This window comes from Plecotus auritus (assembly GCF_963455305.1).
Source record: "Plecotus auritus genome assembly, chromosome: 4".
Classification (NCBI taxonomy): Eukaryota; Metazoa; Chordata; class Mammalia; order Chiroptera; family Vespertilionidae; genus Plecotus; species Plecotus auritus.
The window spans coordinates 138944732-138957756 of NC_137775.1; the positions used below are offsets into that span (position 1 = coordinate 138944732).

The 13025-nt window shown below is 42.8% G+C and overlaps 1 protein-coding gene across 1 annotated transcript; it reads left to right on the forward strand.

The window, feature by feature from the left end:
* Window positions 1–2855: 2855 nt before the first annotated feature.
* Window positions 2856–3788, forward strand: LOC308247210 (olfactory receptor-like protein OLF3; the record flags this gene model as incomplete). Its single annotated transcript, XM_080665988.1, has 1 exon — window positions 2856–3788. One exon carries the CDS (start codon window positions 2856–2858, stop codon window positions 3786–3788), a length of 933 nt encoding a protein of 310 aa, XP_080522114.1.
* Between the last annotated feature and the right edge of the window lie 9237 nt (window positions 3789–13025).

Genomic DNA, 13025 nt, shown 5'->3' on the forward strand with positions numbered 1-13025 from the left:
ACCTTACTTCTGAAAAATCTGTTTTAACTTCCATTTAAGATCAAATTTTCAAAAAATGTTTTAAACATTTTATTTTATTTCTTAACTCAGTCATTCATTTTACTATTGGTGTTACAGCCTTATTTTATTATCCTCCCAACTTTCCTGCTTCTAATGAATTAGGACAGACTGGAAATTATGTTTCCTTTATCCAGCAGATGAAACTAGCTAATGAGAGCTAAAATGGGAAATTAAAGTTCATTGGCAAAAGAGTTCACTCACTCCTAGGGAGAGGCACTTTACAAAGCATGAAGATGATACAGAAACAATGATAGGCAAACCATGGGTATTTCTACTTTTAACGAATACCTTTGTGGGCTTTTAAGGAAAATTGCTGACCAAAGATCAGGGATTACATTCTCTTTGTCAAACCTTTACCTAATTATTATTAGTTTTTAAGAAGTGAAAGACTCAAAACTCCAAGAGATTTACATTAAGTCAGTTATTTCAACAAAATCTTATTTGGTACCTGAGAATATATTAAATAATCATGAATCATCAGTTACCTCCTGCACTATTATTTTTCTTTTTGCCTTCTGCTGGTGAAATTCCTTTACATAAATTGTTTCAGTATTGTAGCAGAATTGGAGACTACCCCTTTCTCCTTCCTTAGCTTAGCTCATAAAAGATTATGCATAGGTGGTCAAACTCCATTGATGGGTCCTAGGCACAAATGTCTCCCCTTTGAAGTCACTTGTCTCTCTCTTATACCTGAGACCCTTAACAGTAATACTTTCGTATTTCAAGTTTTCTTTTTCATTAGGGACAAAAAGGTAGGTTTTCTATTTCTTTGATGGAAATATTGCAAAGTGACTTGTTAACCTTTTGAAGCTCTAGAGCAGTGGTTCTCAACCTTTCTAATGCCACGACCCTTTAATACAATTCCTCATGTTGTGGTGACCCACAACCATAAAATTATTTTCGTTGCTACTTCATAACTGTAAGTTTGCTACAGTTAATGAATCGTAATGTAAATATCTGTGTTTTCCGATGGTCTTAGGTGACCCTGCTAGCGGTAGAGAACCGCTGCTGTGGAGCCTAAGACCATCAGAAAACACAGATATTTACATTATGATTTATAACAGTAGCAAAATTACAGTTATGAAGTAGCAACGAAAATAATTTTATGGTTGGGGGTCACCACAACATGAGGAACTGTATTAAAGGGTCGCGGCATTAGAAAGGTTGAGAACCACTGCTCTAGAGTAAGTTTTAAAGAATTAAAAAACATTCTGTATTTTTACTGCCTCTCCTTGTGTCCACATAAGTTATCTCTTGAAGTGAGAATTGTTTATCAAGCTTAATTTATTCATAGATAAAGGAAGGATTGTCATATGCAGATGCCCATGGACCCCTTTCTTCTGGCTAATCCAAGAACCTCTGGCAGCTTCCTTATCCACAGTTAGTGCCCTTCTGTCATGAATACCCTCAACACAAAGTCTGATTCTCATAACATATTCTTTGGTACTATCTGATTACAGCAAGCAAATAATATCTCCTTAGCACTGCTGTGTATGGGTTTCACTTTCTCTACCTAAAGGGCAGACTGTGGAAAACTGAGAGTGGGCTATTTTAAATCCATGAGGTTTTTGAAAATCACTTGTGACTTGAATAAGGTGCAAACAGGGTTGCTAGAGATAATACTAAAGTTCCAGAGAGAATACTAGAGTGCTTGAGCTTTCTGAAATAGCAATATACCAGCAGGATTAGAAAGTTTAAGGATGGTATTGAGCAGACTAGCCTATTGCATTTTGTCATGCGGATCATGATAGAGCGAGTATAGTGCGAGGATGAGAGAAGACAGTTTCTTGGGTGGGGGGTGGATGGTTGGGGGCGGGGAGGCACAGGATAGTCAAGTATTTCAGATGGGGATAAAAGGAAAAGAAAGCTAATCAACAGTCATTGCACTGGGTTAATTCCAGTTAATTATTTTCCATCACATTATAGTCTCCAATCCATAACTACCACTGTCCAGGATACATACAAATAGAATCAGTGGGAATGCACAGCCAGCTTTCCATTACCTCTTAGTTAATAGGCTAATATGTATGGCAAGTATTTGTGTTCTTCTTATTTCTTAGGGAAGGTAATTAATGCCTCCCTGACTTTGAGTTGTTTCTTGACAGTCATGCCTGTAAAGAAACATATGTATGGCGTATGTATGGCAGTCCTCTTAGCCTCTCATCCAGATAAAAAGACAAGCAGGTGAAGATTTTTCAAAACTAAGCCCAATGGCCCAGGTCTTCATTCTTTATGTCACTGTCTCTGAAATGTAATTTTGACAATTTTTTGCTACTTAAAAAGTCTATTGTATATTTGCCACTGCTAACTTATAACTCCACATTTCTTATTTCAAAAGGTGAAAATTGAGTGTTTCACTATTATAGAGAATCCAGGTGTAAAAATGTCATTAAAAAAAAGCCTGTTTCTGCCTGTTAGGTTCCATTTAATATGGATTTTGATAGAGTAAAGAGGTGAAAACGGGTTTCCAATGGAGAAGTAAATAAACCTCAGGGTTAGGGATTGGCTCTGAGGAAAAGAAGTGTTTTACAGTTAATCTTTTAACTTAAATGTCTAAGTATTCTAATAAAACCTTTCCTACTTAAGGAAGGAGAAAAGAAAAATTTTATTTTCTCCTTGAACCTGAGTCATGTTAATATGTTTCACTATGGCCCAAACCCTGAAGGAAACAATTAGGGAAACCATACCATTTAGTATTAGATGGCTATTTGGTCTACATGCCCTATCAGGCTCTCTGCCACCTTAAGTATCTGGTATTTATTGATTTATAACATGGGTTTTGTCTTCAGAGGCTCATGGGCAGGGAAAACCAGACTTGGGTGAGTGAGTTCATTCTACTGAGCCTGTCCAGCTGCTGGGAAACTCAGGTCTCCCTCTTCTTCCTTTTCCTGGCCATGTATTTGGTGACCATGCTGGGGAACTTTCTCATCCTCCTCCTTATCAGACTGGACAGAGGCCTAAATACGCCCATGTACTTTTTCCTCAGTGTCCTGTCATTTGTGGACATCTGTTACACCAACAGCACTGTCCCACAGATGCTTGTTCACTTCCTGTCAGCCTGGAAGACCATCCCATTCCAAAGCTGTGTGCTCCAGCTCTATGTGTCCCTGGCGTTGGGTGGGTCTGAGTTCTTCCTGCTGGGAGCCATGGCCTATGACCGCTATGTGGCAGTGTGCCACCCGCTTCACTACACAGTCATCATGCACGGAGGGCTATGCTTGAGGCTGGCTGCTGGCTGCTTGGTGGCTGGTTTCATGAATTCACTGATGGAAACAATCATCACCTTTCGGCTTCCCCTGTGTCACAACATTATTAACCATTTTGCCTGTGAGACCCTGGCTGTGCTGCGGCTAGCCTGCGTGGACATCTCCTTCAACATGGTCATGGTGGCCATCTCGGGATTTCTGGTGATCATGCTTCCCTGTTCCCTGGTGCTCTTCTCCTATGGTCATATAGTTGCTGCCATTCTGCGTATTCGCTCTGCTCAGGGACGTAGCAAAGCCTTTGGGACCTGTGCTTCCCACCTCACTGTGGTGTCCATGTGCTTCGGAACGGCCATCTTCACATACATGAGACCTGAGGTTGACTCCCCAGCAGAACAGAAAATGACCACCCTCTTCTTTGCTGTGGTGACACCAATGCTGAATCCTGTAATCTACAGCTTGAGGAACAAGGAGGTGATGAGGGCCCTAAGAAGAGTGTTGAGAAAACTTAATGAAAAAAGGTGAAGTTTCAAAGGAGACTCCCCTAACCGGTTTGGCTCAGTGGATAGAGCGTCTGCCTGCGGACTCAAGGGTCCCAGGTTCGATTCTGATCAAGGGCATGTACCTTGGTTGCGGGCACATCCCCAGTAGGGGGTATGCAGGAGGCGGCTGATCGATGTTTCTCTCTCATCGATGTTTCTAACTCTCTATCCCTCTCCCTTCCTCTCTGTAAAATATCAATAAAATATATTTAAAAAACCACAAAGGAGTCTTACTTCCCTCCAACAGTCCAGAGAACATTTCAAAGAGGAAATGATTGACATGTCCTTTGTCCTCAGATTTGCTGATAAGGTAGATAATAGTGAGCACATCCTTTTTAGACTGACTTTCCACACTAGTCCACATTTTCACTATGTATCATTGCCCTGTTATACATGTGCTAAAAAATGCGTTCAGTTATTAAACAGGGGTCTGCTGGGTAATCTGTCCTAGAATTCATATTTTCCCCTTCCCTTTCATATTCCTCCTGCATATTCCCTCAGGAAATACCATGTGGACAATGAAAAGTTTCAGGCTGAGAACAGCCATACTTCAATTTTGACCCAACCCTCACCAGCAATATGGCTTTGAAAATGTACTAAATACCTCTGACTTCCAGTTTCCTCAGCTATAAAAAGAATAACCAGTAAGTGTTATTATCTTGAAGATTATGAGTAATCCATATAAAATACCTGGTAGAGTGGTAGCATAGAGTAGATATTCAACTATTTTTAAAAATATTTTTAGGACACAACTATAGGACTAAGCAGTATGCAACTTACTCTCTATATACAATTATTCAAAATGAACTTTTTTCCTGTTTCTTTGGCTGTAGTAGATCACTGTCCTATGGCTTTGATTTTACTGAGAACCCTGGCATCTATCTACCTATGTATTTATCCATCCACCCATCCATCCATCCATCTATCTAATCTATTTATAATCTATTTATCTGTCAAAGCTAAAGTTCTCATTTTTCTTATCTCCAATTCAAACAAGAGCTTTCTCATGAGCTCCAAACACACATGTCCACTGGCTTACTTAACACCTTCATTTATCACAGGAATCCCATTCTTAACATAATTAAAATAGAACTATTGCTCTTGCTTCTTCTAGCCCAGGGTATTCCTTTCCTCTTGTCCCAATATACCTGGACTGTATTAGTAAAGGGAACCATCAGACACTCAGAATAATTTCTTTCTTTATTTTTAATCCTCACCTGAGGATATTTTTCCCATTGATTTTTAGAGATAGTGGAGAGAGAGGGAAAGACATAGAGAAACACCAATGTGAGAGAAACACATGGATTGGTTGCCTCCTGCATGAGCCCTGACCAAGGGCCCAGGCCTGGGAGGAGTCTGCAATCAAGATACATGCCCTTGACTGAAATCAAACCTGGGACCCTTCAGTTTGCAGTCTGACTGAAATCAAACCTGGGACCCTTTAGTTTGCAGCTCTATTCACTGAGCCAAACTGGCTAGGGCAATAATTTCTTTCTTTTATATCTAATCTATCAATAGATTCCATGAGCTTTATTAACAAAATATATGATCAGTCTGCTTTCTACATTTTATTCTTTACATAGCAGCTTTAATTTTTAAAATTATTATTTATTTTTGACTTTATGTTGTGAAATAAAACACAGAAGCAGAAAACAACACTAAACAAATGTAACTTAGTGAATTATTATAATACAATACCCCTTGTAACACTCAAGTAAAAAAACAGATCTGACAGCTACTACAGAAGCCCCTCATGTGCTTGTCCTAATCACAACTCCTTCTCCCCAGAATACTATCTTGACCTTTGTAGCAATCACTTACTTGTACTTCTTTATGGCTTTATTACCCAAACAAACATCCTTAGTCATTGTAGTTCAGTCTCATTCCACTTGGTATGTCTATGAAGTCTCTCTCATCTATCAGTCCCCTCCAACTCTTTATTTCCATAAAATTTATTTGCGTGACCTGGGCCATTTGACCTGAAGAAGGCATCTTTACCTTAGGAAACAAATCAGGGCACATCTTTATCCTGTTTACATTAAAATCCAGACTCCACACATGCAAGGCTCAATGTGATCCAGCAGCAGCATGCTTCTTCGTCTGTTCCCATCCCCTCTCTTACTGCATTTGTGGCACACTGGTTACCTGGCAAGAGTCAGAAGAAACAGATAAATCTTTATAAAAGGAAAGTTTATTTTTCCACAAGTCATCATATTCATGGAGAAAATAATTATAAATGTAAGTTTCTTCTGTATGAAATCTGAGACTTATGCAATGTATTAATTTACTAATAAATACTAATAGCTTAATCATAAATACTGACTTTCACTGGAAATTTTGAATCCTATCAATTAGCATCATAAATTGTGCTAAAATTTCTGAATAAAATCTCAACAGTAAAGGTGTTTTGATCTCCCACTTTTTTAAAAATAAATCTTTATTGTTCAGATTATTACAGTTGTTCCTCTTCCCCCCCCCCCCCATAGCTCCCTCCACCCGGTTCCCACCCCACCCTCTGCCCTTACTGCCCCCCCCCACACTGTCCGCATCCATAGGTGTACAATTTTTGTCTAGTCTCTTCGTGCACCCCCACACACCCTTATTCCCCCAAGAATTGTCAGTCCACTCCCTTTCTATGCCCCTGATTCTATTATATTCACCAGTTTATTCTGTTCATCAGATTTTTTAAAAATATATTTTATTGATTTTTCACAAAGAGGAAAGAAGAGGAATACAGAGTTAGAAATATCGATGAGAGAGAGACATCGATCAGCTGTCTCCTGCACACCCCCCACTGGGGATGTGCCCGCAACCAAGGTACATGCCCTTGACTGGAATCGAACCCGGGACCCCTCAGTCCCCAGGCTGACGCTCTAGCCACTGAGCCAAACTGGTTAGGGCCATCAGATTTTTTATTCACTTTTTTTTTTTTTTTTTTTTTTAAATAAATCTTTATTCAGATTATTACAATTGTTTCTCCTTTTTCCCCCCATAGCTCCCCTCCACCCAGTTCCCACCCCACCTTCTACCCTTACCTCCCCCCCACTGTCCTCATCCATAGGTGTATGATTTTTGTCCAGTCTCTTCATGAACCCCCCATACCACTTTCCCCCTGAGAATTATCAGTCCACTCCCTTTCTATGCCCCTGATTCTATTATATTCACCAGATTATTCTGTTCCTCAGGTTTTTAATTCACTTGATTTTTAGGTTCACTTATTGGTAGATATGTATTTGTTGTTCATAATTTTTATCTTTACTTTTTTCTTCTTCCTCTTCTTTAAGAATACCTTTCAGCATTTCATATAATACTGGTTTGGTGGTGATGAACTCCTTTAGCTTTTTCTTATCTGTGAAGCTCTTTATCTGCCCTTCAATTCTGAATGATAGCTTTGCTGGGTAGAGTAATCTTGGTTGTAGGTTCTTGCTATTCATCACATTGAAAATTTCTTGCCACTCCCGTCTGGCCTGCATAGTTTCTGTTGAGAAATCAGCTGACAATCGTATGGGTGCTCCCTTGTAGGTAACTAACTGTTTTTCTCTTGCTGCTTTTAATATTCTCTCTTTGTCTTTTGCTCTTGGCATTTTAATTATGATGTGTCTTGGTGTGGTCCTCTTTGGATTCCTTTTGTTTGGGGTTCTGTGGGCTTCCTGGACTTGTAAGTCTATTTCTTTCACCAGGTGGGGGAAGTTTTCGGTCATTATTTCTTCAAATAGGTTTTCAGTATCTTGCTCTCTTTCTTCTTCTGGCACCCCCATAATTCTGATGTTGGTACGCTTGAAGTTGTCCCAGAGTCTTCTTACACTATCTTCGACTTTTTGGATTTTTTTTTTTTTTTTTGCTTTTTGCTTTTTCGGTTGAGTGTTTTTTGCTTCTTTGTATTTCAATTCTTTGACTTGATTCTTGTGTTCCTCTAGTCTGTTGTTGGGTCTCTGAATAATATTTTTTATTTCAGTCAGTGTATGTTTAATTTCTAGTTGGTCCTTTTTCATATCTTCGAGGGTCTCGTTATATTTATCGGCCTTTTCTAGGATATTCTTGAAAAGCCTTATAATCGTGGTTTTGAATTCTATATCCAGTCTTTTGTTTTCCTCCATTTCTTTCGTTTGTGATCTGTTTCTTTGACGCCGCATTTTCACTGCTTCCCTGAGTTGGTAGGGTAAATTTGTGTGCTAGGTTTCCTATATGGCCCAGTGGGTCGGCCTCCCCAGTTAACCTGAGGTGGACACTCTTGGTGCACTCCTTTGTGGACTGTGTGTACAGCCTTGTTGTAGTTAAATCTTGATTGTTGTTGGTATCACTGGGAGGAATTGACCTTCAGGCCAGTTGGCTGTAAGGATCAGCTGCATCTATGCTGGGAGAAGTTCAGTGCTGGAGACAGCCTTATAGGATTAGATTTGCCAAATTGCAATAGCCTCTGTGCTCGGCTTGGATGGGGTGGAGTCTCAGGGCGGAGCAGACAGTCTTGGCTTCCCGTCAGCCTTGCCCTTGTGCGCACGCGCAGACCTCTGCCTTCCCCGGCTCCCGAGTCTCCGCCCGAGAGTCCAGACTCCCCCCACAAGAGCGTGGGTCCCCAGGGGCTCGCCTGAAACCGGGGTTCAGTGCAGTCAGAACTGGGGCCCAGTGCGTTCAGGAGCCTCCGACTCCCTTCCACAAGGGAAAGCCTGTGGCAACCTCCGCAGCCTTTGTGCGCACTAGCACGCCGCGCCTTCAGACTTCTGCCTTCCCGGCTCCCGAGTCTCCGCCTGAGAGTCCAGACTCCCCCCCTGTAAGAGCGTGGGTCCCCAGGGGCTCACCCGGAACTGGGGTTCAGTGCAGTCAGAACTGGGGTTCAGTGCAGTCGGGGGCTTCCTTCCCCCTTCCGCCAGAGAAAGTCAGCCAGGCTCTCAGCTGCCCTTCCTCTCTGCGCGCACAAAGACCCTTTGCCGTACCTCCAATTCTCTGTGAGCTTTTCTCTTTCCTTCTAGTTGTAGAATTTCCACTCAGCCAGCTTTCCTGTGGTTCTGGATGGTGTCCGTTCTGTCTTTTAGTTGTAGTTTTGAAATTGTTGTGCGAGGCAGCAGTTTAGGTGTTTACCTATGCCGCCATCTTGGTTTCCCCCTCACTTGATTTTTAGATTCACTTGTTGATAGACATGTATTTGTTGTTCATAATTTTTATCTTTACCTTTTTCTTCATCTTCCTCTTCTTAAAGAATACCTTTTAGCATTTCATATAATACTGATTTGGTGGTGATGAACTTCTTTAGCTTTTACTTAACTGTGAAGCTCTTTATCTGCCCTTCAATTCTGAATGATAGCTTTGCTGGGTAGAGTAATCTTGGTTGTAGGTTCTTGCTATTCATCACTTTGAATATTTCTTGCCACTGACATCTGGCCTGCATAGTTTCTGTTGAGAAATCAGCTGACAATCATATGGGTGCTCCCTTGTAGGTAATTAACTGTTTTTCTCTTGCTGCTTTTAATATTCTCTCTTTGTCTTTTGCTCTTGGCATTTTAATTATGATGTGTCTTGGTGTGGTCCTCTTTGGATTCCTTTTGTTTGGGATTCTGTGCGCTTCCTGGACTTGTAAGTCTATTTCTTTCACCAGGTGGGGGAAGTTTTTGGTCATTATTTCTTCAAATATGTTTTCAGTATCTTGCTCTCTCTCTTCTTCTGGCACCCCCATAATTCTGATGTTGGTACGCTTGAAGTTGTCCCAGAGGCTCCTTACACATCTTCAAATTTTTGGATTCTTTTTTCTTTTTGCTTTTCCGGTTGAGTGTTTTTTGCTTTTTTGTATTTCAAATCTTTGACTTGATTCTTGCGATCCTCTAGTCTGCTGTCAGATCTCTGTATAATATTTTTTATTTCAGTCAGTGTATGCTTAATTTCTAGTTGGTCCTTTTTCATATCCTCGAGGGTCTTGCTAAATTTATTGGCCTTTTCTAGGAAATTCTTGAAAAATCTTATAACCGTGGTTTTGAACTCTATATCCAGTCGTTTGTTTTCTTTCATTTCTTTCATTTGTGATCTGTTTCTTTGATGCCACATTTTCGCTGCTTCCCTGAGTTGGTAGAGTAGCTTTGTGTGCTAGGTGTCCTATATGGCCCAGTGGCTCAGCCTCCCCTGTTACCTGAGGTGGACACTCTTGGTGCACCCCTTTGTGGAATGTGTACAGCCTTGTTGTAGTTAAGTCTTGATTATTGTTGGTATCACTGGGAGGAATTGACCTCCAGGCCAATTGGCTGTGAGGATCAGCTGTGTCTATGCTGGGAGAACTTCTGTGTTGGAGACAGCCTTATGAGACAAGACTTGCAAAGTTGCAAAAGCCTCTGTGCTCAGCTTGGATGGGGTGGAGTCTCAGGGCTGAGCAGACAGCCTTGGCTTCCAGTCATCCCTGCCCTATGAGGCCCCTGTGTCTCAGTGTCTCATGGTAATCGCTGCAAGCATCTCTGAGAGAAAGCCGCCCTCGAGTTTCGCCCGCTGCCAGGCAGTCCAGTTTCTCCCCCAATGAATCTGGATTCTCAGATTCATGCCCGGAACTGGAGTTCAGCACAGTTGGGAGCTTCCGTCTTCCCCCCGCTAGAGAAAGCCAGCAGCACACTCAGCAGTCAGTCCTCGCTGCGCACACTTGCGCACGAGCCTCCAGACCTCTGCCTTTTGCGGCTCCCCTGAGTTTCTGTGCACTCCTCTCTTTTTCCGACAGTCCAGACTCCCTCCGTATGAGTCTGGGTCCCCAGGGTCTCGCCCGAAACTGAGGTTCAGTGCAGTCGGAACTGGAGTTCAGCACAGTCAGGAGCTTCCACCTTCCTCCCACTAGAGAAAGCCTGTGGCACACTCAGCAGTCAGTCCTCTCTTCGCGCACTTGCAAGCGCACCTCCAGACCTCTGCCTTTCATGGCTCCTCTCTTTTCCCAACAGTCCAGATTCCCCTTGTATGAGTCTGGGACCCCAGGGTCTCACCCAGAACTGGGGTTCAGTGCAGTCAGAACTGGGGTTCAGTACAGTCGGGAGCTTCCGTCTCTCTCCTGCTAGAGAAAGCTAGCCAGGCACTCAGCCGCCTGTCCTCTCCGCACATGTGTCTCTGTACCTCAGCCTTTTGCAGCTCCTCTGAGTCTCCATGTGCCCCTCTCTTTCCTTCTAGTTGTAGAATTTCCACTCAGCCAGCTTTCCTGTGGTTCTGGATGATGTCCGTTCAGTCTTTTAGCTGTAGTTTTGAAATTGTTGTGCGAGGCAGCAGTTTAGGTGTTCACTTATGCCGCCATCTTGGTTTCTTTCCCATTTCTTTCATTTTTGACCTGTTTCTTTGTCTCCCCATTTTGGCTGCTTCCCTGTGTTGATGGAGTGGCTTTGTGTGGTAGGTGACCTATAGGGGCCAGTGGCTCAGCCTCCCCAGTTACCTGAGGTGGACTCTCTTGGTGCACCCCTTTGTGGGCTGTGTGCACAGTCTTGTTGTAGTTAAGCCTTGATTGTTGTTGGTATCACTGGGAGGAATTGACCTCCAGGCCAACTGGCTGTGAGAATCAGCTGTGTCTATGATGGGAGAACTTCTCTGCTGGAAACACCCTTATGGGGCAAGACTTGCTTCAGTGGGGCTTTGGTGCTCGCTGAGTCTGCCCCCTGAGTGTGTCCCTTATGGATCTGAGGAGTTGTAATCTGGATGGTCCCACTTTGACCCCTGGGTACACTGGCTCTTGGATCTCCAAGGAGGTGCTAATTTAGCCTCTGCCTGAGGCCACTCAGCAGGAGCTAGGGAGAGATCTTCAGATTCCTCTTCTTTGTTTGGGGTTTGGAGGTGCCCAGATGAGGCCCAGCTGTGAAGCAATGCAAGCTGATGTGGGGCCTTGGGCCTTCTTTTGGATGTTCTGGATCTCTCTGACTCAGCTGCAGTTTGTTAGGTAATTTTAGATTGCAAAGGGTCAAGCCATTCATATGCAAAAGCCTCTGTGCACAACTTGGGTGGGGTGGGGTCTCGGAATCCACAGGGCAGAGCAAACAGCAATGGCTGATTCTCAGCCCTGCCCTAAGAGGCTGCCCGGTCTCAGTGTCCCATGGTAATTGCTGCAAGCACCTCTGAGAGAAAGCCGCCCTCGAGTTCCGCCTGATGCCAGACAGTCCAGTTTCTCCCTGTATGAGTCTGGGTCTCCAGAGTCTTGCCCGGAACTGGAGTTCAGAGCAGTTGGGAGCTTGTGTCTCCCTCCCAATTGAAAAAGACAACCCCGTCCTCAGTTGCCAGCCCTTTCTGCGCATGCACCTATGTACCTCTGCACTTTACTTCCGCACCTCCTCTGAGTCTCAGTGTGCTTTTCTCTTTCCTTCTAATTGTAGAATTTCCACTCAGCCAGCCTTCCTGTGGTTCTGGATGATGTCCATTTTGTCTTTTAGTTGTAGTTTTGAAGTGGTTGTGCAAGGCAGCAATTTCAGGTGTTTACCTATGCCGCCATCTTGGTTTCTTCCTTGAATCTCCCACTTTTTAAAGTTGCTGCCTTAGAAAAGGAGTCTTGCCCTCACCCATTTGGCTCAGTGGATAGAGTGTCAGCCTGCAGACTGAAGGATTCTGGGTTTGATTCCAGTCAAGGCCTTGTACATCAGTTGCAGGCTACTCCCTGGCCTGGGCCCTGGTCAGGGCTCATGCAGAAGGCAACCAATAGATGTGTTTCTCTCACATTGATATTTCTCTCTGTCTTTCCCTCTCTCTTCCAGTCTTTCTAAAAATCAATGGAAAAATAACCTCTGGTGAGGATTAAGAAAAAAAGAAAAGAAAGGAAGTCTTGTATTCACCAGCTAGACTATAAGCTTCTTGAGAGCACGGATTATTCATTTAAGAATATTTGTATTTGTGGTGCCTTAACAATACTAATAATTCCTGCTGATTGAATAGTTTATTGATTGAAACTTTCTTTACTATTTTAGGAGTTGCCTTTTCTGAAGTACATAAAGACCATATGTGTTGGCCCTGACTGGTTTGGCTCAGTGGATAGAGCGTCATCCTGTGGACTGAAGGGTCCTGGGTTCAATTCCAGTCAAGGGCATGTGCCTTGGTTGCAGGCACATCCCCAGTGGGGGGTGTGCAGTAGGCAGCTGATCAGTGTTTCTCTCTCATCGTTTCTGACTCTCTGTTCCTCTCCCTTCCTCTCTGTAAGAAATCAATAAAATATATTTTTAAAAAAAGATCATATGTGTTGGAATTTATAATATCCTATCTAATAAAAGAGTAATATGCAAATTGACCATCACTC